Source organism: Salmo salar, chromosome ssa13 (genome assembly GCF_905237065.1).
Source record: "Salmo salar chromosome ssa13, Ssal_v3.1, whole genome shotgun sequence".
NCBI lineage: Eukaryota > Metazoa > Chordata > Actinopteri > Salmoniformes > Salmonidae > Salmo > Salmo salar.
The window spans coordinates 84,502,208-84,529,769 of record NC_059454.1 but is presented as its reverse complement, the minus strand read 5'-3'; the positions used below and the strand labels follow the sequence as shown (position 1 = coordinate 84,529,769).

General features: G+C 42.9%; 1 protein-coding gene across 6 annotated transcripts; it reads left to right on the top strand.

The window, feature by feature from the left end:
- Positions 1-71: 71 nt before the first annotated feature.
- Positions 72-27,562, top strand: rab6a (RAB6A, member RAS oncogene family). 6 transcript variants are annotated; one of them, XR_001320149.2, is made up of 9 exons: positions 72-380; positions 11,678-11,736; positions 19,412-19,465; positions 20,533-20,638; positions 21,722-21,833; positions 22,465-22,558; positions 23,032-23,125; positions 25,667-25,733; positions 25,946-27,560. XR_001320149.2 is itself a non-coding variant. In XM_014137415.2 (8 exons), the coding sequence occupies exons 1-8, from the start codon at positions 311-313 to the stop codon at positions 26,008-26,010; spliced, it is 627 nt and encodes a 208-aa protein (XP_013992890.1). In that variant the 5' UTR covers positions 72-310; the 3' UTR covers positions 26,011-27,560. The 6 variants fall into 6 exon arrangements, 4 of the variants coding, with proteins under 4 accessions (XP_013992890.1, XP_013992891.1, XP_013992889.1 ...); XR_006758345.1 differs by lacking the exon at positions 20,533-20,638 and adding an exon at positions 20,260-20,365; XM_014137415.2 differs by lacking the exon at positions 22,465-22,558.

The following is a 27,562-nucleotide window of genomic DNA, read 5'->3' as shown; positions in this document are numbered from 1 at the left end:
TTTTTTAAATCCGTTTGCATGATCAATTAGTGACATTTATTTTGAAGACGAACCGCCGATACCACTATTGTTGATCACGCTAATGTTGCTCACAACACACTGTTGGGAGTGCTGAGGTTTAGCTAGCCAATTACCTATTAAACTCACCGACTGCCAGTCTGGCCAATATACTGCACTAGAGGAGCATTGCTTAATGCTAGGTAGCTAACGAACTGGCTAGCTAGCGATTTAGCTAGCTCACTGAAGTAGGGCCCTAGTGTTTCTCCCACAGTCTACAACTTGCCTTTGCCTGCCTAACTATATTGCAGTCATGTCCGCGGCAGGAGATTTTGGAAACCCTCTAAGGAAATTTAAATTAGTATTTCTTGGCGAGCAGAGCGGTAAGTGTACAACTGAAAACGGTGTGGTGTAACGTTAGCCTAGGTTGAAGATGGGATATATTTTAAACACGGAGTTCGCTAAATAGCTAGCTATGTGATCAATAGCTTGCTAACTTAGCTTTTAGCTGGCTAGCTAGCTAATGCCAGCCCTGTTCATCCTGGGCGAGTCTTTCTTTTTTTAATCGATATCCACCGACTGCCATACAACTGAGACCATGGCGCTTCAGTTATATAGCTACCTACGATTACCGATCAGTGATATTTAACCTTTCGGTGATATCAAATGTTTACATTGCTAATGAATTTATGGTTAGTTAGCTAACTATTTGGCAGTGTAAGTCAGTTATTCTAACTAATGTTTTCGACACAGGTCAGGGAACTTGCTAGCCTAAATAGCAAGCTAACTAAACTAACAAACTGTTGTTGGGAGACTAATTGTTTCTAGTTAACACAGTCGGTTTGTAACGTCAGCTAAAATCAATCAAAACATGAACCACTAACCTATGCTACATACTACGACTACAATAACTAGCCGCTATTTTATAACTATAGCTAGGGTTTGCTCTGGTGTGTTTATTCAGTCAGAGATGTCAGATTTGTCTTTGGTGTTCAGAGCGGCTGTAAAGTTTCCGGTGCTAAACATCTCAGTCGTCACTCTTGCCAAAGACAGCCTCTGTGCCAAGAAAGACGTCTCATTGCATGTCAAACCAAGTATCAACGTTATATGGTTGATTTATAGGCTCATGCCTGCCTGCCAGCCAGCACTGTCTTTTTCTCTGATGTGGGGACTTCATATTGTACATTTCATCAGCTCTCCATTCTCATGATGTGGTGGCAATTGTGATTTTAAAAAGCATCACCATTCTTATGAAACAATCTGACTATCTCTGATTCAGAGAATTTGAGCTATTGTATATGCTGGATGGATCCGGCATACCTGAAACCCAACTTTCCTACAACATACATTGCAGACAGAACCACCCTGATTTAAGGCCTGTGGTTTTCAGTATGAAAGTGCATTGAGGGAGAACCAAGGACTGGAATGATGCATTGTGAAGCCTGGGTGACCAGCCTGATCACAGCACTGCTGAGGGGGTGGGATGGTATGGAGGTGGGCTGTACTTCAATCTGTTCCTCTCATCGTAGGCAAGGCTAGAAAGTAGTCTATCCTATATACCACTGTCAGCGACAAACATCCCCCTCCTTTAACCAGAACCCATGCTACACTTCAAATATATGTATGTGTTTGTTTGCTGTTGACAAGCCTGTGTGATGTGTTTCTGTTGAGATTGGGGGAGGGGAGTAGTAATTTGGAGGATATACTGCTGTGATTTAGTTTGCTTTCTGCCCAAGAGGAATGACGCTTGACCTCTAGGGCTGTGACAATACCAGTATCGCAATATTTATGCGACTCTCGATGACATGTTTGTTTCCAACATTAGGGCTGTTTTCCTTTTTTTTGTGACCAACCTTTTTTATTCAGATTTGTCATTTTTGTTACAGGTACAAAAACAAATCAAGTAAATGCATACAAAGATAACCCAAACCATTCACCCCCTCAGTCCCCATCCTCCCCAACCCAAAGAAGCATGCCTTTCCTATCCTACCCCGCAACCAAGGTTCCTTATCAGTCTCCCTCCCACCATCATCCCCTGATTAACCCCATTAGGTTCTCCCCAGTCCCCTGCCCTCACCCACAACAGCAGCCCTCCCTCCCCGGTGCCCCCCGCCCGGTGCCCCCCGCCCTGCACTATCATTACAGAGTTGCAGTATAACGATGAGTGGCAGCCTTACCTATGAAATCTCTTATGCATCTTATTTTTTTTAATGGTCTTAAGGTGTTGAGAAATAAATAAAAGTAAAGCGTAAACTAAGTCACCATTTACCTTGTCAGACCTTTAAATGTCAGTTTGCAGACCAGATGAATTGGATTATGTAATGAAGGGAAATCAATGATAAAATGGGGGGAATTGTGTGGAAGCCCATATGGGACTGGCCATCTATCCTCAACAGTTTAGCCCATAGGGATAGAATGTGCTGTAGCCGCACAAGAAAGCAACCTCAGTCTGTATGGCACTTCAATACATTGCATTCTGAAAGTATTCAAACCCCTTAACTTGTTCCATATTTTGTAATGTTACAGCCCTATTATAAAATGTATTCAATTGTTTTCCCCCCTCATCTACACACAATACCCCATAATGAAAATGTATTAAAATATAAAAACAGATATCACATTTACATAAGTATTCAGACCCTTTACTCAGTACTTTGTTGAAGCACCTTTGGCAGCGATTACAGCCTCAGGTCTTTTGGGTATGACGCTACAAGCTTGGCACACCTGTATTTGGGGAGTTTCTCCCATTCTTCTCTGCAGATCCTCTCAAGCTCTGTCAGGTTGGATGGGGAGCATCGCTGCACAGCTGTTTGGAAGGTGAGCCTTCGCCCCAGTCTGAGGTTCTGAGCGCTCTGGAAGAAAGGTTTTCATCAAGGATCTCTCTACTTTGCTCTGTTCATCTTTCCCTCGATCCTGACTATTTTCCCAGTCCCTGCCGCTGAAAAACATCCCCACAGCCTGATGCTGCTACCACCATGCTTCACCGTAGGAATGGTGCCAGGTTTCTTCCAGATGTGACGCTTGGCATTCAATCTTGGTTTCATCAGACCAAAGAATCTTGTTTCTCATGGTCTGAGAGTCCATTAGGTGCCTTTTGGCAAACTTCAAGAGGGCTCTCATGCCTTTTACTGAGGAGTGGCTTCTGTCTGGCCACTACCATAAAGCCCTGATTTGGTGGAGTGCTGCAGAGATGGTTCTTTCTGGAAGGTTCTCCCATCTCCACAGAGGAACTGTGGAGCTCTGTGAGTGACCATCGGGTTCTTGGTCACCTCCCAGACCAAGGCCCCGATTGCTCAGTTAACCCGGCGGCCAGCTCTAGGAAGAGGCTTGATGGTTTCAACTTCTTCCATTTTTAAGAATGATTGAGGCCACTGTGTTCTTGGGGACCTTCTATGCTGCTGAATATTATATATATTTTTTGGTACCATTCCCCAGATCTGTGCCTCTGACACAATCCTGTCTCGGAGCTCTACGGACAATTCCTTCGACCTCATCGCTTGGTTTTTGCTCTGACATGCACTGTCAACTGTGGGACATTATATTGACAGGTGTGTGCCTTTCCAAATCATGTCCAATGAATTGAGTTTACCACATGTGGCTCCAATCAAGTTGTAGAAAGATTTGTAGGATGGTCAATGTAAACAGAATGCACCTGAGCTCAATTTCGAGTCTCATAGCAAAGGGTCTGAATACTTATGTAAATAAGACCAGTTTTTAATTTGTAATACATTTGCAAACATTTCTAAACCTATTTTCGCTTTGTCATTATGGGGTATTGAGCAATTTTTTTTAAATGTATGAATCCATTTTATAATAAGGCTGTAATGTAACAATGTGGAAAAAGGGAAGGGGTCTGAATACTTCCCGAATGCACTTTATATTGTCTGTACCTCTTTCGTTGGTGTAGAGTCATTGTCTAAATGTCCTTGAACATAGGCAATATAATAATGAAGTCCAATGTTCAGCAATAATAATGTGTTCCTTTTACCCAATTGAGGGGGTGTTCTCATCATTGTCTTGTGCTGAGGGCAGCATCACAGCCATTGGCTACGCTGCAGGATTGTGCGTGGATCAGATTATGTGAGTGCACCATTGAAGGTCCCCAAAAAGATAGTGGCCTCCATCATTCTTAAATGGAAGATGTTTGGAACCACAAGACACTTCCTCGAGTTGGCCGCCGGGCCAAACTGAGGAATCGGAGGTGAAGAGCCTTGGTCAGGAAGGTGACCAAGAACCCGATGGGCACTCTGACAGAGCTCCAGAGTTCCTCTATAGAGATGGTTGTCCTTCTGGAAGGTTCCCCCATATCTGCAGCGCTCCACAAATCAGGTCTTTATGGTATTGGCCAGATGGAAGCCACTCCTCAGTAAAATGCATATCACAGCCCGCTTATTTTGCCAAAAGCCACCTAAAGAATCTCAGACCATGAGAAACAAGATTCTGAGGTCTGATGAAACCAAGATTGAACTCATTGGCCTGAATGCCAAGCATCACATCTGGAGGAAACCTGGCAACATCCCTACGGTGAAGCATGGTGGTGGCACCATCATGCTGTGGGGATGCTTTTCAGCGGCAGGGAGATTAGTCAGGATCAGTGGTGGAAAAAGTACCTAATTGTCATACTTGAGTAAAAGTAAAGATGCCTTCATAAAAAAAATTACTCAATTGAAAGTCACCTAGTAAAATACTACTTGGGTAAAAGTCAAAGTATTTGGTTTTAAATCTACTTAACGATCAAAAGTAAAAGTATAAATCATTTCAAATTCCTTATTAAATAGACCAGATGGCACGATTTTCTTGTTTTTTTATTTACAGATAGCCATGGGCACACTCCAACACTCACACATAGGTTGTAAATTATGTTAGTGAGCCTGCCAGATCTGAGGCAGTAGGGATTCTCTTGATAAGTGTGTGAATTGGACAATTTTCTGTCCTGCTAAGCATTCAAAATGTAACAAGTACTTTTGGGTGTCAGGGAAAATGTAAGGAATAAAAAGTACATACTTTTATTTAGGAATGTAGTGGAGTAAATGTAGTCAAATATAATGCCTACTGGACAACTTATTTGTATTGCTTTTAAATCTTTTTAATGACTTTATCTTATTAACACTTTGTTCTAGCTAGCTATTTGTGTAGGTAGTACTGAGTAAAGGGTCTGAATACTTATGTAAATGTGATATTTCCAGGTATTTCTTTGTATTTTTAAAAATATTTTTGCAAAAAATGTCAACTGTTTTTGATTCATCATTATGGGGTATTGTGTGTAGATTGATGAGGGGAAAAACTATTTAATCCATTTTAGAATCATTCTGTAACCTAACAAAATGTGGAAAAAGTCGAGCGGTCTGAATACTTTCTGAATGTACTGTATCCACTTTAGAAGTGAGCAGTACAAGGGATTAATTTGTTTTTAATTGCAATTCGAGGGCTGAGGTAATTTCCTCCCAAACAATCTCTCGGATGGTATTGGCCAACTTTCTGTTGTCGGGTTTTGAGAGCCGCCATGTTCCCACAAGTGAATTATGAACGGACAGAATATGCCAGCTACTGGAGCGAAATACACCTGCTATTGTTCCTTGTAATACAGTGAACGTCCCACACCTTAATTTGATGTTTATATGTTGACAATTATTTCAAAATAAGTTAGTTAATTCAAAGTAATTTTGCAAAAGAAAAGCTCAGAAAGCCACTCATTTTGAATGCATGCCACTAGAACCGGTGCTAAAGAAGTAAATGATGATACTAACGAGTATGGCGATACTGATAACGTCCCGCCTCTACTGACCTCTCACCCCACAGACATTTATGTAAATGGGGATTTCTGCACTGGCGTGAGAGATTAACACTGGATCAGGGTGACGAACTATCTACTGCCTTTTCATGTGCACACAAGCCTGGTCAGTCTAAATCCCTCACCGCTGGGAAACGCACGCAAACAATACACTTCACACTCAGATTTTTGTCTGATGTAATGTCCACAGACTCCCATTAAGCTGAGTATAGATTTTGAAGTGACTTTGCATCGGAGGAGGCTGGTGGGAAGACTCAGTGGAACGGAGTCAGGCACGTTGTTTCAATTTTTCTTGTTTTGGTACCATCCATTTATGCCGTTACAGTGAGCCCATCCTCCTAAAGCTCCTCCCACCAGCCTCCTCTGCTTTACTTTCCAGGTTTTTTTCTGAATTAGATTTTATTAGTGTAAAAACATGTTTGAGAGGATGGCCTGACCCTAAACTCAGACCCTACCAAGTTAGGCCTACCCTTCCCTATAATTATGAGATGTTAAATCGAGGTCCTGACGAGTTGGGAGGGAGTGTTTACCTTGGTGTCTTGGCTGATTCGCCAGATGGACATCATATTACCCAGGCCACCTAATCATCCCCAGCTTCCAACTGTCATCTCCCACGGCAACTCTTTCCCAGGTTGTTGCTATAAAGTGTTCCCACTGATTAGACAACTTACCTGGTAAGTAAAAAGAATGTGTTAAAAACAAACAACTCTCTTGTGTTTCTATTCAATGAAAGACCAAATACAATTTTGTATTTAGGAAGTGGTGGGCCTCTGCATTTTGGCTCATTAAACATTCTTTTGAACTTTCCCAAATGCAGACCGCCTTTGTCTTCCCACTGGCACTGACTACAGAACAATAGGAGTGGGAACGGGTATAGGGGGATAGAGCTGACAGGAGACTTGTGTCCGGGGGGGCGGGATGTCCTACCATGAGGGAATGGGAGGAGGGGTGAACCTGCTGGTTTGGGAGGGTCTGGGAAGGATGAGGGGTTTGGGAGAAGAGGATATGTGAGTTTTAGGATCGGTCTTCTAAGGAAGATATTTGACCTGTTTAAAAAGAGGTATGGCACACAGACACTCACCCACACTGAGGCACATAGATTGCCAGCAGAGCATATTAATAATTAAAACAGGTGTGAGAGAAAGGGGAGCTTTAAGGCTGAGGAGAATTGAGGCCAACTCCCTTTTTTTTTCTTCTTTTTTTTAACAAATTCCTTTCTGTGTCATTTGTCTTCCACCCTCCCTCTGCTCTCGTGTCCTCTCTTTGGGCTGAGGTTAACATTCAGTGGGCCAGAAGAAGGGCTCGCTATAGAGAAGGGGAATGGGTGGCACTAGCTCTCTTGATAAGGGTCGTTCTCACGCTGAAGTGTCAGTTGCACCTTCCTAGTGGGTCAGCTGTTTTTCTGTACCCATTTTTACACGACAGTAAAGGCGTCCGCATTCTTCCCAGCCGAAACAGTAATCTTCTCTGAATGATTCAAGGGGCTAGCTTTGTTGAAGTTGCTATATATATATATATATCTTTTTGGGAGACTTGACCAAATTCACATAGCAATGTGAGTTCTAGATCTGTCATTCTCAGTTAAAAGCAAGTAAGAAGCGGTAGATCTGTTTTATTTCAATGCTTCCCATTTTTGTTTTTGCCTCTTACTTTCGATTTTGTACACCAGCTGAAAATGTAAATATTTTTGGTTATGGAAAATATATTTCACAGCAGTTTAGATGGTAGAACAATTTGCTACACTGTACAGTGCGCTGGGAAAGTATTCAGACCCCTCGACTTTTTCCACATTTTGTTACGTTACAGCCTTATTCTAAAATGGATTAAATCGTTTTTTTCCCCCTGATCAATCTACACACAATACCCCATAATGACAAAGGGGGGGGGAGAGAAGGACGGACATGTCACATTTTACATAAGTATTCAGACCCTTTACTCAGTACTTTGTTGAAGCACTTTTGGCACTGACTACAGCGTCGATTCTTCTTGGGTATGACGCTACAAGCTTGGCACATCTGTATTTAGTGAGTTTCTCCCATTCTTCTCTGCAGATCCTCTCAATCTCTGTCAGGTTGGATGGGGAGCATCGCTGCAAAGTTATTTTCAGGTGTCTCCAGAGATGTTAGATCGGGTTCAAGTCCAGGCTCTGGCTGGGCCACTCAAGGGCATTCAGAGACTTGTTCCAAAGCCACTCCTGTGTTATTTTGGCTGTGTGCTTAGGGTTGTTATCCTGTTGGAAGGTGAACCTTTGCCCCAGTCAGGTCCTGAGGGCTCTGGAGCAGATTTTCATCAAGGATCTCTCTGTAGTTCATCTTTCCCTCGATCCTGACTAGTCTCCCTGCCGCTGAAAAACATCCCCACAGCATGGTTCTGCCACCACCATGCCTCACCGTAGGGATGGTGCCAGGTTTCCTCCAGATGTGACGCTTGGCATTCAGGCCAATCTTGGTTTCATCAGACCAGAGAATCTTGTTTCAGAGATGGTTGTCTTTCTGGAAGTTTCTCTTATCTTCACATAGGAACCCTGGAGGTCTGTCAGTGACCATTTGCGTTCTTGATCACCTCCCTGACCAAGGCCCTTCTCCGATTGCGAAGTTTGGCCAGGCTGCTAGCTCTAGGAAGAGTCTTGGTGGTTCCAAACTTTTTCAGTTTAAGAATGGAGGCCACTGTATTCTTCGACCTCCATGCTGCAGATCTGTGCATTCGACCTCCATGCTGCAGCCTGTCTCTGAGCTCTATGGAGAATTCCTTCGACCTCATGGCTTTTGCTCTGATATACGCTGTCAACTGTGGGACCTTTATATAGACGTGTGTGCTTTTCCAAATCATGTCCAATCAATATAATTTTACCACAGGTCTTCCAAATGGACAATGACACCAAGCATACTTCCAAAGTTGTGGCAAAATGGCTTAAGGATAACAAAGTCAAGGTATTGGAGTGGCCATCACAAAGCCCTGATCTCAATCCCATAGAAAATATGTGGGCAGAACTGAAAAAGTGTGTGCGAGCAAGGAGGCCTACAAACCTGACTCATTTACACCAGCTCTGACAGGTGAATTCTGGCCCATTCCTCCTAACTTATTGTGGGAAGCTTCTGGAAGACTACCCTAAACGTTTGACCCAAGTTAAACAATTTAAAGGCAATTCTACCAAATACTAATTGAGTATATGTAAACTTCTGACCCACTGGGAATGTGACGAAAGAAATAAAAGCTGAAAGAAATAATTCTCTCAACTATTAATCTGACATTTCACGTTCTTTAAAATAATGTGGTGATCCTAACTGACCTAAGACAGGGCATTTTACTCGGATTAAATGTCAGGAATTGTGAAAAACTGAGTTTAAATGTATTTGGCTAAAGTGTATGTAAACTTCCGATTTCAACTGTATGTAAACTCAGCAAAAAATAAATGTCCCTTTTTTTAGGACCCTGTCTTTCAAAGATAACTTGTAAAAATCCAAATAACTACACAGATCTTCATTGTAAAGGGTTTAAACACTGTTTCCCATGCTTGTTCAATGAACCATAAACAATTGATGAACATGCACCGGTAGAATGGTCGTTAAGACACTAACAGCTTACAGACAGTAGGCAATTAAGGTCACAGTTATGAAAACTTAGGACACTAAAGAGGCCTTTCTACTGCCTCTGAAAAACAAAAGAAAGATGCCCAGGGTCTCTGCTCATCTGTGTGAACGTGCCTTAGGCATGCTGCAAGGAGGCATGAGGACTGCAGATATGGCCAGGGCAATAAATTGCAATGTCTGTACTGCGAGTTGCTAAGACAGTGCTACAGGGAGACAGGACGGACACCTGATCGTCCTCACAGTGGCAGACAACGTGTAACACCTGCGCAGGATCGGTACGTCCGAACATCACACCTGCGGGACAGGTACAGGATGGCAACAACAACTGCCCGAGTTACACCAAAGCCCTCCATCAGTGCTCAGACTGTCCGCAATAGGCTGAGAGGCTGGACCGACGAGTCGTGGTTTTGTCTCACCACGGGTGATGGTCGGATTCGCGTTTATCGTCGAAGGAATGCGCGTTACACCGAGGCCTCTACTCTGGAGCGGTATCAAGGTGGAGGGTCCGTCATGGTCTGGGGCGGTGTGTCGCCGCATCATCGGACTGAGCTTGTCATTGCAGGCAATCTCAACGCTGTGCGTTACAGGGAAGACATCCTCCTCCCTCATATGGTACCCTTCCTGCAGGCTCTTCCTGACATGACCCTCCAGCATGACAATGCCACCAGCCATACTGCTCGTTCTGTGCGTGATTTCCTGCAAGACAGGAATGTCAATGTTCTGCCATGGCCAGCGAAGAGCCCGGATCTCAATTCCTTTGAGAACGTCTGGGACCTGTTTGATCGGGGGGTGAGGGCTAAAAATTTGTTGAAAGTGAGAGGACGTTTATTTTTGTTGCCGAGTTTGTTTTGTGTGTGTAAACGTATCTACCTGCCACAGTTGCTGGTGGACCCAAACGTTAATTTCCCACCCTGGCCAAAGGGCCACGCATAATGACCGTGGTGTATTTTAGAGGTCACACAATGGGCAGGCTCAGCTTTGTCTGTATTTAAGTTATTTGATTGGCTATTGGTTATCAGGAAGATAATCAGGCATAGACAGATTAGGCATACTCTAAATTGACTGAGGAATGCATTGTCGAATAATTTTTTATTTGGCTTGTCACAAAACAAAGTATATATTACTAAATGTCCAGTCAGTTACACTGAGTTTAAGAGAATGGCGTGGGAGAAGATGCTTGAAGGTCTTTAGTGCTTCCCCTCTGGCCCTCTAACTTTGCTTAACCTAACCTTGTGTAATGGTGTGTCTCATCATCCGAATGAATGACAGGACCATACGGTCAGGCTGAGCCACTGTTTCCCAATCTCCCCTAGCTAGTAGGCCTATTTAAATGTAGCAAAATATAGACTACTGCCTGTCCCTAGTGCTCAAATCCTACACACATTCGTTCCAGTATTGTTGTTTAGTGTAGTGGTATATCGATGGTACAGATTGCTGTGTGTACTGTGATTCTGGACACTGCTCCCGTGTTTTTGAGAGCTCTGCTCAGGATACGTGACTTGAGGCCTACCCAGCCAGGTTCAACAGTGACATAGCAGTAATATGATAGAGGGGCCGGGTGAGACATACATGGAAGCAGTAGAAGGGAGTAGGGAGAGGGAGGTTGTACTGGAAATGAATACTTGTGCATTCCACAATGTGGTAGACTGTAGCAATGAAACAAAATGCTGTCCATTCTTCTTGCTTTTCCTCTGCCTCTTCCCTGTTTTTTTAATCTCCCTCTAATTTCCCTTGGAGTGTTGTCACATGCCAGTGCAGGGCGAGGGAGTGTTGGTGTCAGAGGGCCAGGTCTGGGCCGGCACCGCCACTAACAATCTCCCAGCAGTCCTTAGAGGGTTTTTTTCCAAGTTTATTCAAAAACCGTTTTATGATTTTTATGTCATTTTTGCTTATTTTTCACTCAGAAATCCTTTCTTGATTTGCAGTTTATATTGTGGTGTTGGGTTTCTTATGGCGAGCATGCAGACTCAGACAGCTCCTCATGGACTCTTACTCCAGGCCTCTTGATGGTTGGTTGGTGGAGTCAAGTCATAGAGTTGTGCTGAGCTGTGGCCTGCAAATTGACTGAGGAGTTGCTGGAGATTTGCTGCATCAAATCAGGCTGGAACATGTTAGTTCATAGAAATGGAATGATTTATTCTATTTCTGTGTTGGCTATGTGAAATGACACTTGTCAGTACTATCTGCCAGCCTTACTGGTGTGTTACTTGCCCTTCAAGACTGTAGTATATGTTTTATTAAACAGATTAATGGGGTTATAAAAATGTTGGTCATAACATGAGCCTGTCTTGTTTTTCAGTGGGGAAGACATCATTGATTACCAGGTTCATGTACGACAGCTTCGACAACACCTACCAGGTGAGGCTAGACCACACATACAGAGTTGAATGTGGATATGATAGTTAGGGCTAGGTTTATTACATCATTGGTCTCAATGCCTAACCCTCGTCCTGGTCCTACTACAGAGTGGGCAGGCTTTTGCTCCAGACCAACACAATTGATTCAGCTAGTCAGTCTTTATGATTAGCCATTTGAGTCCGGTGTGGTAGTGCTGGACTTGACTACGCTGTAAAAAAAATATATAGTTTAAACAAATTCATATTATTAACTGACTGGTTCCACAGCCTTTTAAAAAAGAATAATAACTTTTCGGTTAGTGTTACATGAATTTAACATGTTTAGTTGACCCAAACTTGGCTCCAACTTAAGAAAACAGGCAAAAATTCAGTTAACTCAAAATAATGCATTTGCTCAACTTGTCTCATATCTTAATTCTACTAGAAATTATCAAATCAAATTTTATTGGTCGCGTACACATATTTAGCCGATGATATTGCAGGTGAAGCGAAATGCTTGTGTTCCTAGCTCCAACAGTGCAGTAGTGTCTAACAATTCACAGCAATACACACATCTAAAAGTAAAAGAATGGAATTAAGAAATATATGCATATTAAAGACGAGCAATGTCGGAGTGGTATTGACTAGAATACAGTATATACAGTATATACAGTGGCAAGAAAGTATGTGATCCCTTTGGAAAAACCTGGATTTCTGCATAAATTGGTCATAAAATATGATCTGATCTTCATCTAGGTCACAATAGACAAACAGTCTGCTTAAACTAATAAACAATTATGTTTTCATGTCTTTATTACATTTACATTTAAGTCATTTAGCAGACGCTCTTATCCAGAGCGACTTACAAATTGGTGCATTCACCTTATGATATCCAGTGGAACAACCACTTTACAATAGTGCATCTAAATCTTTTAGGGGGGGGGTTAGAAGGATTACTTTATCCTATCCCAGGTATTCCTTAAAGAGGTGGGGTTTCAGGTGTCTCCGGAAGGTGGTGATTGACTCCGCTGTCCTGGCGTCGTGAGGGAGCTTGTTCCACCATTGGGGTGCCAGAGCAGCGAACAGTTTTGACTGGGCTGAGCGGGAACTGTGCTTCCTCAGAGGTAGGGGGGCCAGCAGGCCAGAGGTGGATGAACGCAGTGCCCTTGTTTGGGTGTAGGGCCTGATCAGAGCCTGAAGGTATGGAGGTGCCGTTCCCTTCACAGCTCCGTAGGCAATCACCATGGTCTTGTAGCGGATGCGAGCTTCAACTGGAAGCCAGTGGAGAGAGCGGAGGAGCGGGGTGACGTGAGAGAACTTGGGAAGGTTGAACACCAGACGGGCTGCGGCGTTCTGGATGAGTTGTAGGGGTTTAATGGCACAGGCAGGGAGCCCAGCCAACAGCGAGTTGCAGTAATCCAGACGGGAGATGACAAGTGCCTGGATTAGGACCTGCGCCGCTTCCTGTGTGAGGCAGGGTCGTACTCTGCGAATGTTGTAGAGCATGAACCTACAGGATCGGGTCCCCGCCTTGATGTTAGTGGAGAACGACAGGGTGTTGTCCAGGATCACGCCAAGGTTCTTAGCACTCTGGGAGGAGGACACAAGGGAGTTGTCAACCGATATGGCGAGATCATGGAACGGGCAGTCCTTCCCCGGGAGGAAGAGCAGCTCCGTCTTGCCGAGGTTCAGCTTGAGGTGGTGATCCGTCATCCACACTGATATGTCTGACAGACATGCAGAGATGCGATTAGCCGCCTGGTTATCAGAAGGGGGAAAGGAGAAGATTAATTGTGTGTCGTCTGCATAGCAATGACAGGAGAGACCATGTGAGGATATGACAGAGCCAAGTGACTTGGTGTATAGCGAGAATAGGAGAGGGCCTAGAACAGAGCCCTGGGGGACACCAGTGGTGAGAGCGCATGGTGCGGAGACAGATTCTCGCCACGCCACCTGGTAGGAGCGACATGTCAGGTAGGACGCAATCCAAGCGTGGGCCGCGCCGGAGATGCCCAACTCGGAGAGGGTGGAGAGGAGGATCTGATGGTTCACAGTATCAAAGGCAGCAGATAGGTCTAGAAGGATGAGAGCAGAGGAGAGAGAGTTATCTTTAGCAGTGCGGAGAGCCTCCGTGACACAGAGAAGAGCAGTCTCAGTTGAATGACCAGTCTTGAAACCTGACTGATTAGGATCAAGAAGGTCATTCTGAGAGAGATGGCAGAAGAGCTGGCCAAGGACGGCACGTTCAAGAGTTTTGGAGAGAAAAGAAAGAAGGGATACTGGTCTGTAGTTGTTGACATCGGAGGGATCGAGTGTAGGTTTTTTCAGAAGGGGTGCAACTCTCGCTCTCTTGAAGACGGAAGGGACGTAGCCAGCGGTCAAGGATGAGTTGATGAGCGAGGTGAGGTAGGGGAGAAGGTCTCCGGAAATGGTCTGGAGAAGAGGAGGGGATAGGGTCAAGCGGGCAGGTTGTTGGGCGGCCGGCCGTCACAAGACGCGAGATTTCATCTGGAGAGAGAGGGGAGAAAGAGGTCAAAGCACAGGGTAGGGCAGTGTGAGCAGGACCAGCGGTGTCGTTTGACTTAGCAAACGAGGATCGGATATCGTCAACCTTCTTTTCAAAATGGTTGACGAAGTCATCCGCAGAGAGGGGGGAGGGGGAGGAGGATTCAGGAGGGAGAAGGTAGCAAAGAGCTTCCTAGGGTTAGAGGCAGATGCTTGGAGTTTAGAGTGGTAGAAAGTGGCTTTAGCAGCAGAGACAGAAGAGGAGAATGTAGAGAGGAGGGAGTGAAAGGATGGCAGGTCCGCAGGGAGGCAAGTTTTCCTCCATTTCCGCTCGGCTGCCCGGAGCCCTGTTCTGTGAGCTCGTAGTGAGTCGTCGAGCCACGGAGCAGGAGGGGAGGACCGAGCCGGCCTGGAGGATAGGGGACAGAGAAAATCAAAGGATGCAGAAAGGGAGGAGAGGAGGGTTGAGGAGGCAGAATCAGGAGATAGGTTTGAGCAGAGGGAAGAGATGATAGGATGGAAGAGGAGAGAGTAGCGGGAGAGAGAGAGCGAAGGTTGGGACGGCGCAATACCATCCGAGTAGGGGCAGAGTGAGAAGTGTTGGATGAGAGCAAGAGGGAAAAGGATACAAGGTAGTGGTCGGAGATTTGGAGGGGAGTTGCAATGAGATTAGTGGAAGAACAGCATCTAGTAAAGATGAGGTCAAGCGTATTGCCTGCCTTGTGAGTAGGGGGGGAAGGTGAGAGGGTGAGGTCAAAAGAGGAGAGGAGTGGAACGAAGGAGGCAGAGAGGAATGAGTCAAAGGTAGACGTGGGGAGGTTAAAGTCACCCAGAACTGTGAGAGGTGAGCCATCTTCAGGAAAGGAACTTATCAAGGCGTCAAGCTCATTGATGAACTCTCCAAGGGAAACTGGAGGGCGATAAATGATAAGGATGTTAAGCTTGAAAGGGCTGGTAACTGTGACAGCATGGAATTCAAATGAGGAGATAGACAGATGGGTCAGGGGAGAAAGAGAGAATGTCCACTTGGGAGAGATGAGGATTCCAGTGCCACCACCCCGCTGGCTCGATGCTCTAGGGGTATGCGAGAACACGTGGGCAGACGAAGAGAGAGCAGTAGGAGTAGCAGTGTTATATGTGGTAATCCATGTTTCCGTCAGCGCCAGGAAGTCTAGGGACTGGAGGGTAGCATAGGCTGAGATGAACTCAGCCTTGTTGGCTGCAGACCGTCAGTTCCAGAGGCTGCCGGAGACCTGGAACTCCACGTGGGTCGTGCGCGCTGGGACCACCAGGTTAGTGGCAGCGGCCACGCGGTGTGAAGCGTTTGTATGGCCTGTGCAGAGGGGAGAGAACAGGGATAGACAGACACATAGTTGACAAGCTACAGAAGTGTTGTTTCTTGTATTATTGTCTCTTGTGTCTTTAGAGAACTCTTTCACTTTGATATCCTTTTTCTTCTGTCCTGGTTTTCTCTTTCTTTTCTTCTGTTAACTAGATATTCTTTGTTGTTCTTCGTTAGCTAGCTAGCTTCTTCCAAAAGAGTCCCTAGCAACTGCTTAGCAACTGGTAAACAATTCAGCTAGCTAAGATAACTACAATTTTATGAAAAATAGTTATTTTTCAAAAGCCCATCTTCTTTGTTTGTTGCTTGTTTTTTCTCCTCTTCAGTCTTGCAGTTTTCTTTTGCTTTTTTCCGATGTACTTCACTCTAAAAACCATGTAAATTTCTATTTTTATTAAACACACCATGTAAACATTCACAGTGTACGTTGGAAAAAGTATGTGAACCCTTGGATTTAATAATCTCAACCAAACATTTTCTGTAGTTGCGGATCAGACCTGCACTACGGTCAGGAGGAATTTTGGACCATTCGTCTTTTACAAAACTGATTCAGTTCAGCAATATTCTTGGGATGTCTGGCGTGAACTGCTCTGTTGAGGTCATGCCACAGCATCTCAATCGGTTTGAGGTCAGGACTCTGTCTGGGCCACTCCAGAAGGTGTATTTTCTTCTGTTGAAGCCATTCTGTTGTTGATTTACTTCTGTGTTTTGGGTCATTGTCCTGTTGCATCACCCAACTTCTGTTGATCTTCAATTGGCAGACAGATAGCCTTACATTCTCCTGCAAAATGTCTTGATAAACTTGGGAATTCATTTTTCCATCAGTGATAGCAAGCTGTCCAGGCCCGCAAAGCAGCACCATGATGCTCCCTCCACCATACTTTACAGTTGGGATGAGGTTTTGATCTTGGTGTGCTGTGCCTCTTTTTTTTTTTTTTCTCCACACATAGTGTTGTGTGTTTCTTCCAAATAACTCAACTGTCGTTTCATCTGTCCACAGAATATTTTGTCAGTAGTGCTGTGGAACATCCAGGTGCACTTTTGCGAACTTCAGATGGGTTTTTTTGGACAGCAGTGGCTTCTTCTGTGGTGTCCTCCCATGAACACCATTCTTGTTTAGTGTTTTACATATCGTAGACTCATCAACAGAGATGCAAGCATGTTCCAGAGATTTCTGTAAGTCTTTAGCTGACACACTAGGATTATTCTTAACCTCATTGAGCATTCTGCGATGTGCTCTTGCAGTCCTCTTTGCAGGACGGCCACTCCTAGGGAGAGTAGCAACAGTGCTTAACTTTCTCCATTTATAGACAATTTGTCTTACCGTGGACTGATGAACATCAAGGCTTTTAGAGATACTTGTGTAACCCTTTCTAGCTTTATGCAAGTCAACAATTCTTAATCTTGGGTCTTCTGAGATCTCTTTTGTTTGAGGCCAGGTTCACATCAGGCAATGCTTCTTGTGAATAGCAAACTCACATTTTGTGAATTATTTTCTAGGGCAGGGCAGCTCTAACCAACATCTCCAATCTCATCTCATTGATTGTACTCCAGGTTAGCTGACTCCTGACTCCAATTAGCTTTTGGAGAAGTCATTAGCCTAGGTGTTTCACATACTTTTTCCAACCTACACTGTGAATGTTTTAAATGATATATGCTAAATTGTAATTATTTCGCCACTATGGCCTAATCTTACTACATTTGCACACACTGTATATAGATTTTTCTATTGTGTTATTGACTGTACACTTGTTTATTCCATGTGTAACTCTGTTGTTTTTGTCGCACTGCTTTGTTTTATCTTGGCCAGGTCGCAGTTGTAAATGAGAACTTGTTTTCAACTGGCCTACCTGGTTAAATAAAGGTAAAATAAATATTCAATATAGAAAAGAAAAATACAATAATTTGTGTTATTAGTTTAAGCACACGGTTTGTCTATTGTTGTGACTTAGATGAAGATCAGATCAAATTTGATGACCAATTTATGCAGAAATCCAGGTAATTTCAAAGGGTTCACATACTTTTTCTTGCCACTACATATGAAATGAGTAAAACAGTATGTAAACATTATTAAAGTGACCAGTGATTCCATGTCTATGTACATCGGGCAGCAGCCTCTAAGGTGCAGGGTTGAGTAACTGGGTGGTAGCCGGCTAGTGACAGATAAATACAATGGTTTTACTTGAGTGTACTTTTAACAGAGCCGAGACTACATTTGAATTACAAAGTGTAGCAACACAGATGAAATCAGTCATTGACACATACATGCTGGCGTAACAGGAAGATTGGTATGCCGTGAATCAAGAGATTAGAGGTCGACCGATTTTTATGATTTTTCAACGCCGATACTGATTATTGGAGGACCAAAAAAAGCCGATACCAATTAATCGGCAGATTGTATATATATATATATTTATATATTTGTAATAATGACAATTAAAACAATACTGAATTAACACTTTTAATTTAACTTAATACATCAATAAAATCAATTTAGTCTCAAATAAATAATGAAACATGTTCAATTTGGTTTAAATAATGCAAAAACACAATGTTGGAGAAGAAAGTAAAAGTGCAATATTTGCCATGTAAAAAAGCTTCCTTGCTCAGAACATGAAAGCTGGTGGTTCCTTTTAACATGAGTCTTCAATATTCCCAGGTAAGACGTTTTAGGTTGTAGTTATTATAGGACTATTTCTCTCTTTACCATTTTTTTGTATTTCATATACCTTTGACTATTGGATGTTCTTATAGGCACTATAGTATTGCCAGCCTAATCTCGGGAGTTGAATAGGCTTGAAGTCATAAACAGCGCAATGCTTGAAGCACAGCAAAGAGCTGCTGGCAATTGCAAGAAAGTGCTGTTTGAATGAATGCTTATGAGCCTGCTGCTGCCTACCACCGCTCAGTCAGACTGCTCTATCAAATCATAGACTTAATTATAATAACACACAGAAATAAGCGCCTTAGGTCAATAATATGGTCAAATCTGGAAACTATAATTTCGAAAACAAAACGTTTATTCTTTCAGTGAAATACGAAACCGTTCTGTATTTCATCTAACAGGTTGTATCCCTAAGTCTAAATATTGCTGTTACTTTGACAACCTTCAATGTTATGTCATAATTATGTAAAATTCTGGCAAATTAATTGCGGTCTTTGTTAGGAAGAAATGGTCTTCACACAGTTTACATCGAGCCAGGCGACCCAAACTGCTGCATATACCCTGACTCTGTTGCACAGAACGCAAGAGAAGTGACACAATCTCCCTAGTTAATAGAAATTCATGTTAGCAGGCAATATTAACTAAATATGCAGGTTTAAAAATATATACTTGTGTATTGATTTTAAGAAAGGCATTGATGTTTATGGTTAGGTACACATTGGTGCAATGCCAGTGCTTTTTTTCGTGAATGCGCTTGTTAAACCATCACCCATTTGATGAAGTAGGCTATGATTCGATGATAAATTAACAGGCACCGCATTGATTATATGCAACGCAGGACAAGCTAGATAAACTGGTAATATCATCAACCATGTGTAGTTAAATAGTGATTATGTTAAGATTGATTGTTTTTTATAAGATAAGTTTAATGCTAGCTAGCAACTTACCTTGGCTCCTTGCTGCACTCGCGTAACAGGTAGTCAGCCTGCCACGCAGTCTCCTTGTAACTTTTAAAAAGGCTTTGGAACCAGTTACTTAACCAGTTACTTTTATTTTTTTGGTGCATAGGCAATAGGTTTGTTTCTTCAGTTTAGTTTAAGTACAGTACTAAAGCCTTTCCTTATCAATCTACCATCATAATTGTTAGAATGTTCTCTCATTCTCTTAATTCTTTTACATTTCCAGGCCACAATAGGAATAGATTTTTTGTCTAAAACCATGTACCTCGAAGACCGAACAGTAAGTTTTGCTTTCTCCTTTTTAAATTCCATTGAGTGGTAACATGCTGATTTTGTCATAATCAGTATATTATGAGAGGAATTAGTTAATTTTTAAGTGAGTCTGTTAGTCATGACTGTGGCATTATGTGATAATTTTACTGAATAATGTTAAATTTCATTATGGTGATTTTGAAAATGTCTCCCTTCAATCCAGTTTCATTGAAATATAAAGATGTACCCATTCACTGGCACGCACGCACACACCCCCACCCAATGACACAGGTCCCTGATTCCTTGCCACTGGTGGTTTCTGGGACTTTGGTGATCCTGGGTATCCTGTGACCTGATTCTGTCTGCTCTATCAGTGTCTTATCCTGGCCCAGGTTCACGCGCGCGCACACACTAGCACCTTAAAGAAGCCGGAGAGCCGGCCTGGCCTACCTTGCATCTTCCCTCCTGCCAGCTTTCTTCTCCAGACAAACTCATTATTTTCTTTCCTTTTTCCCATCTGCTCATATTCTCTTCATTCGCATGTTGAAATTAAACATGAAGTTTGAACGAGGGAAGAACGTTTCAGAAATGAGGCCTAGTACCCATGATTCCCCTGGCCCTCACCACTCCTATGGTTACACACTCCCTGCATGCAGCCCTCGCTATCTCTCGCTCTCTCTCGCTCTTTCTCTCATGAGTTGATTCAGTTTTGTTTTATTTCCTCATGTTTTCCTTTGTTTCTGCACTCGTTTTCTCTCAATTTCCTTTCATCCTTTCTTTTTCCTTTTCCTTTTCTTTTATTTCTCCTCCCATCCGCAACAGATCAGGTTGCAGTTGTGGGATACGGCAGGGCAGGAGCGTTTCCGTAGCCTCATCCCCAGTTACATCAGAGACTCTGCCGCAGCTGTCGTAGTATACGACATCACAAGTAGGTACTCGCCTCCGCGCCCCGCCCACTCGACGTGCGTGCGTGCCCCTCCCCACCCCTCCTCAACCCTCGTCCAGTTCTCCCCTCTCTTACCACCACCTCTTCCTCTCCGCCATCTCTCCCTTTCTCCTTCTCTCCCTGTGTGCTGGTGCTAACGTGCTGCTCAGGTGAGACTGCAGCTTTGGGACACAGCCGGCCAGGAGCGCTTCCGGAGTCTGATCCCTAGCTACATACGAGATTCCACCGTGGCTGTGGTAGTCTATGACATCACAAGTGAGTGCGGCCCCTATTGATGGAAAAGTGATGGAACGATGCTGATCAAAACAAAAAGATGTCCTCATTTTTCACCGCTGGCTCAAGTCCCTCTTCTTTTTTCTGTTTTCCCATCCTCCTCTTTATCCTTCCAGATATCTTTCCTCCTTTTTGTCCCCTTTTCTTGTAGGTAGATGTTTTCCACCCACTCTTATTTTTGTTTGTGTGTCCACTTGGACACGTTCTTTCTTTTTTACGTTAGCCTTTTGCATTTTTTGTTGTCTGTGAAAGCTTCTCTGTTTCTGTAATAAATAGAAAAAGATTAGGCTAATCTGTTTATTGATACTAGGAGTGCAAAGCGTTCGGTAGCATACTACATGCAACCCAATTAGACTACAATATCAGTCAGTGAAATCTGTAATACTAAAGAACCATTGACTTAATCCGTAGTCTAGTGGTTTCCTAGATTTGTGGTCATGAATACATGGATGGCAGATTAATCATCTTGTTTGCCCCAACAGAGCAACATATCATTTATTTTCTATCCTTTTTATCTTGATTTCTCTATCTTTCTTAATGTCTGAAGTGTCTTATTGGTTTCATTCAAATAATTGGTATTGGCAGCTTTGATGTTGCTTCAGAGGCCTATTTTGCCCATTTATGAAATAACATATTGCAGCCTTTCAATGTAATGTTCAGAGATGTCTCCTTTTTCAAGTCTCTCCTACCATGTGTGTTTGAGGACTGTTAGGGGCAGATACTGTAAGGATACTGTAAGGATAAGGAGACATGGCGCTGCAGCAGGGCTATTTAACTGGAAGTGGAAGTCTGTCACTTCAGAAAAACAGACACCACATCTAGCTGGACAGACAAGAGGATAGACAGACAGGAAGGTAGAATACAAGGATATGGCTAAATAATAAGAGAATCCTAGATGGATAGGAAATGGGAGATGGATTTACTTAGTTTAATGATACGTTCTTATTTGTTGTCACTGTCTCTATATTTGCACTGTCTTTCTGTCCTTCTGCTCATTACTATAATTCAGTACTTGTCACAACTTGGAGATTAACATTGAACTCTCCCTCCCTCCTCTTGTATCAGACGTCAACTCTTTCCAGCAAACCACAAAATGGATTGATGATGTCAGAACAGAGAGAGGAAGTGATGTCATCATCATGTTGGTGGGAAACAAGACTGACCTTGCAGACAAAAGGTGTGACATAATAACTAAAGGGTGATGTCAGTAAGCCTGTAGAGCTCTTCAGTTCTCATCAGACCAGGTCCTAGAGGGCTCTCCATTAGAGCATACTAATGAATCGACTGATTGTTACTGTAGAATGATTAAGACTGGCGCCACAGTGAGTTCCTGACTGAGACCTTTAGGCCCTCCTGTGTTAAGCGAGAGAAGCACTGCCCTCTAGGGACAGCTAAGCAGTGACCTATTAGCCTCGTCACTTGGTACAGGCTCTCTAGAGACAGAGCTGGCTGGGGTTGAACAGTCCACACACAGAACCGGCGTTTGGAGTTCAGCATGGCCTAGAATTAGTTTCATTATTCAGAGATTCAACAGATCATAGCGTTACCCTTGAGTGATGTCTTATCCATTTGTGTGTTCAAACAATTGTGATAATGAAACAGCACTTTTTATTTTAACACTTGGTTTGTCACTATAACCCTCAATGCTTTTATGCCTTTAAACAACTTCTTTGTACTATTCCCGTTTAATTTTTTTTGTCATTGGTTGATGCTGTCCGGCTGTGTTCTCGAATAATTGGCATGCTTTAGATTCTTTGAACTGACTGTAAGCTGCTGTTCTGCATGTTTAACCCTCTTATCTACCACAGGCAAGTTGCTATTGAAGAGGGTGAGAGGAAGGCCAAAGAGCTAAATGTAATGTTTATTGAGACTAGTGCTAAAGCAGGATACAACGTCAAGCAGGTGAGTGTGTGTGTGTGGCTGAGTCGTTCTCTCCGTCCGTGCTGCCACTGCTGCTGCCTCGGCTCACCCTTGAAAAGGTCACTCGTCACAGTCAGAGGTTTAGGGTCAATTGCTACAATAATGAAGCATGGGTAGGTCTAGTTAAGCCCAACCCTTACATGGAATATGTAAGGTCATTAGAATTTGTGAAACTGCTTGCACATGTACATTCTATAAAACCATTGATTGACCGTTTTAAGATTTAAGAGCCTTTAATTTGAATCATATGTGGTGTATTGAACCTGGAAATAAGCTGGTGCTCTGAGGTGTTTGAGAGTCTGGCTGTGTGGCCACTTTTAGACGGAGCAGAGGCTGCAGCAGTGGTAGCAGGAGGAAACACGGCATGTTCATCCTTCACTTCACGATCTTCACGTTGTCTTTTCCTTTTGTTTTCTCGTTCATGTGTGTGTGTCTGTTGTCGTGGGACATTGCAGACAGATAACCACAGAGGAAGGGGAACAGAGAGCCAAAGAGCTGAATGTTCTGTTTATTGAAACAAGTGCAAAGACGGGCTACAATGTCAAACAGGTAGAGCACAGCATGCGTGTGTGCAGTGCTCACACTCTCTTAACGCTGACTTGCTTTACACTAAAGGGGGTCCTTGGATTATTCTCAGAACTCTCCATCCTATGTTGGCCATAATAACTAAAGACCAGAATGTTCCCCCGGGCACCCTGGGACAGACCATCCACTTTGGCCTCCGGTCTGGTCTGGTGGGTGGGATATACAGTACTGTGCAAAGGTTTTAGGCAGGTGTGAAAAAAATGCTGTAAATTAAGAATGTTTTCAAAAATAGACATGTTAATAGATTATATTTAACTAAATGCAAAATTAAGGAACAGAAGAAAAATCTAAATCAAATCCATTTTTGGTGTGACCACCTTTTGCCTTCAAAACATCATCAATTCTTGTAGGTACACTTGCACAAAGTCAGGGATTCTGTAGGCATATAGTCAGGTGTATGATTAAACAATTATATCAGACAGGTGCTAATGATCATCAATTCAATATGTAGGTTGAAACACAATCATTAACTGAACCAGAAACAGCTGTGTAGGAGGAATAAAACTGGGTGAGGAACAGCCAAACTCAGCTAACAAGGTGAGGTTTCTGAAGACAGTTTACTGTCAAAAGTCATACACCATGGCAAGACTGAGCACAGCAACAAGACACAAGGTAGTTGTACTGCATCAGCAAGGTCTCTCCCAGGCAGAAATGTCAAGGCACACAGGGGTTTCCAGATGTGCTGTCCAAGCTCTTTTGAAGAAGCACAAAGAAACGGGCAAAGTTGAGGACCGTAGACGCAGTGGTCGGCCAAGGAAACTTACTGCAGCAGATGAGACACATCATGCTTACTTCCCTTCGCAATTGGAGTGCCATCAGCTCAGAATTGGCAGAAAACAGTGGGACCCTGGTACACCCATCTACTGTCCGGAGAAGTACTTATACTTTTAACTGCGTAAACGTTATTTTTGCACACGTAGCCTTGTGCACTTAATCAATGTCTATAGTGGCCACTATAATAGAGCAAAAATAGAATGCCTGTTTGTTTCATTCTATTTCTACTTTAAGATGTTTTTTCCCCAAGTGCAATATTTGAGTGTGGTCACAAGCGTTCTATTATAAAGGCTGTCATGGCTAACTGCAATATTAGTGTGTGCTTTTTTTCTCAAGGCTTGAGTGTCAAGTCTAGGCAACAAATAACATTGGATTGCTTTCTTTACATTTTTTTGCTGTGAATTAGGTTCACATTAACCACTTTTTATTTTACACACACAGACTGATCATATAGATCATATTCTTTGTTAAAATAGTTAAAACCTGCATTTCCCCCTGGCAGGGATTTTTGCATGTTTCAGTGCAAAAAAAAAAGTGTCACCTTTTTGGGCCCTCAGCAGTTTTCATCCCTGGGGATTACATGAAGAGAGAAGCACCTGAGGCTGCCTAAATCCACAGACGACCTGTGGTTCTCCAAGATGCTTGGGCCAACCTACCTGCTGAGTTCCTTCAGAAACTGTCTGCACGTGTACTTAGAAGAGTTGATGCTGTTGAAGGCAAACGGTGGTCACACCAAATATTGATTTGATGTAGATTTTTTTCTGTTCACTCACTTTGCATTTTGTTAATTGATAAATATAATCTATTAACATGTCTATTTTTGAAAGCATTCTTACTTTATAGCATTTTTTTCACACCTGTGTAAAACTTTTGCACAGTACTGTACATCTTTTTTTAAACTTTTAATTCTCACTCCAGGTTTGATTTGAAGCAATTTCTCTGACCAGTATCAAAGGATTCTATTTAATGCATCAGATCTGCAGGATCTTAAACTCCTTTCCAGCAGGTATGGGATGGTATTTACCTCTGAGGAGGAAATGTATATGATTACTGCTGTCCAACTTAAACCAATTTTACATTTATTTAATTCAATTCCTGTATTGACTAGTTGTGTTGGTCATGGAATTTTGGATGACTAATTGTTCAGCCAAATGACAGCGGTCATCGTAATAACTGCTTGAATAGCAAAAAAACAAAACATTTTCTCCTCTCCTCCACTCCTGACTGCATGTGCTGCTGCAAGCAGAAGATGACAAAGGTTAGGACAAGTTGTCATTCCACGTGGAAGCTTTTTAGAAAATAAACTAGCATAGCTGGTCCTGTTGTGGGGTATTAGAATCCTCTTGTCTTTTTTCATCTTCAACCTAGGCTGCAGGGAGGGGGGTGTTGCCTAGGCAACCTCAGACTTTACAACATCTTGTTTGTTTCAGCAAGGAGCCACGTTGTAGAGTCCATGTTACAGCAGAAACGGACTCAACCATGCAAATGCCCAACCGCCCCGTTTTCAGTCAGCTGTTCATTCCACAAATAATAAATACATTTTTTACAGTTAATGTATTTTCATGACAGTCTTCATTCATGACCGTCGGTTATATGGTAATTGGGCCAGCCCTACCAATGACGATGTAGTAAGAAGAACGAGAGCACACAGAGCTGCAGGCCTGGTGTCAAGGCAGGAAGGTTGGAGTGTTCTGACTCTGACAGACGAGGTCTGTTCTCTCTCTCCTGCAGCTGTTCCGTCGCGTGGCCGCTGCCCTCCCTGGCATGGAGAGCACACAGGACAAGAGCAGAGAAGACAGTATCCTTACTCTACACAGAAACGTGTGTGTGACTGACTATGCATGTTTTTCAGTGGCAATAGTAGAAACAGATTGTACTCAAACATTTACAGCCACCTATTGGGTAGCTTGTAAACCTATTAAAACATATTGAGAAGATGGGAAGTGTTTGAAAAGACTTCATGTGTTCCTGTCTGAGCTCTGAGTTGGTCCTTAACCTCTCCTCCCCCAGTGATTGACATAAAGCTGGAGAAGCCCCCAGAACAGCCCATCAGCGAAGGAGGCTGCTCCTGCTAACTCAACTCTTTATCACTTGTTCGCTCTCTCTCCTGCGCTTTGTTCTTGATCCTTCTCACCCTGGCTTATTCACTGCCCCTATGTCTCTCTATACTGTACCTTTTCTCTCTGCTTGACTGCTCTCCCTCTGAACCCCTTGAATCCTGACTCCTTCTCCCCAGCCTGAAAGAGAAGAACACTACCTGTCCATCATCCTTGTCGTCGTGGTAACCCGCTCTCTCACTGAGATGACCTTAAGCTTAACAAGCACAGTATGGATGTGAAGGTTATTTTATTTCAGTTGAACTTTCACTCTACTTTGGCAAAATCCCCCAAAAAAATCAAGCACTGTATCCTATTTTTCTGTAGTACCGAAATGTTTGGTTGCACAGTTGTCAAATGATGGCAGCCTGTGAGGGACCTAGACCCATAGATACCGAGTGGAATGTTTCTGCCATAAGTGGGTCCTGAACGGATTATTACAGCTTAGCAGCCCCCAATCAATATCACTCACTGGGTGACAGGTGAAAGTTGAGCATAACAACCTCCCTTTCTAATGCCAGTCCCACCACAGAGCAGCCATACAGTGTCACTTTACAGAAACGTGGCATGACGACACTATCTAGGGAAACCACAAGAACTCACACACACATAGTCCCACCACAGTGACGTGACATTATACAACACAAGGGCAGTCTCACTACCACTACACGACCGTCCTTAATTTGTCCCTTACTTGTCCTCACAAATGAATAAAAGCTATCTTCACCTTGGCTGCCATTTTCTATTATCTCTTGGTTAGGTCTTTACTTTTTTCTAAAGAGTACAATTTATTATCATAGATGAAAATATATTGCTTTGGAGAACAGTAGTGTTTACAAAAAGATTTTTGTATATTGAAATAAGTATCAAATTCAACACAAACCCAACTTCATAATATATGCAGACATGCCTTTTAAAAGTGTTAATTGTAGAGGGCTTCCATGGTTTTGGGTTTTCCTAGCTTTGTTAGGTTTGTTATAATATTGACACTTTAGAGTTATTTTTTTTCTTTGCTTGTTTTTTAGTTTGGTTTTGATCTTTTGTTAATGATAATTATTTGACATGTTCATTTAATAATGACTTGTAATATTTATTTCAAATAGATCATGTTTCTTCATTTGTGTTACAGTTGTTGGGATGATCCCTAAACGGCTAATAGAATATTTTGTCCCCCAGCTCTTCTGGTGACATCACTACCCCTCTACTCCACCCCAAAATGCTAATTTTACTGAAGAAAAAACAGTGCAATGTTTTTTTGTGTGTATTTTTCGGGAGGAAAGTCCACTTTTTTTTTGGTAGTCTTAGTTCGTAACCTTTTTTCTTTGAAATGGTTTTAACTGGATGTTAGAGGTAAACTGTAACTGCTTTGCGCCGCCACGTCTCTGTGTAATGAAGCGCATAATTTGCACTGCTAGAATTCATCAGTGTCTTATCAACATCCCTAAGAAAGGTCTGCATTTAGTAACTGAAATGTTGTTTTTGATGGTTGAATAATAAATTGATAAATGCTAGACAAGGCAATCTGGAAAGA

What these genes read in the sequence shown, in the direction of transcription:
- rab6a (NM_001139936.1), top strand. Translation starts at nt 311, where the DNA reads ATGTCCGCGGCAGGAGATTTTGGAAACCCTCTAAGGAAATTTAAATTA. An exon ending in ATTTCTTGGCGAGCAGAGCG is followed by an intron (nt 381 to 11,677) that starts GTAAGTGTACAA and finishes CTTGTTTTTCAG; the next exon opens with TGGGGAAGACATCATTGATT. An exon ending in GCTTCGACAACACCTACCAG is followed by an intron (nt 11,737 to 19,411) that starts GTGAGGCTAGAC and finishes TTACATTTCCAG; the next exon opens with GCCACAATAGGAATAGATTT.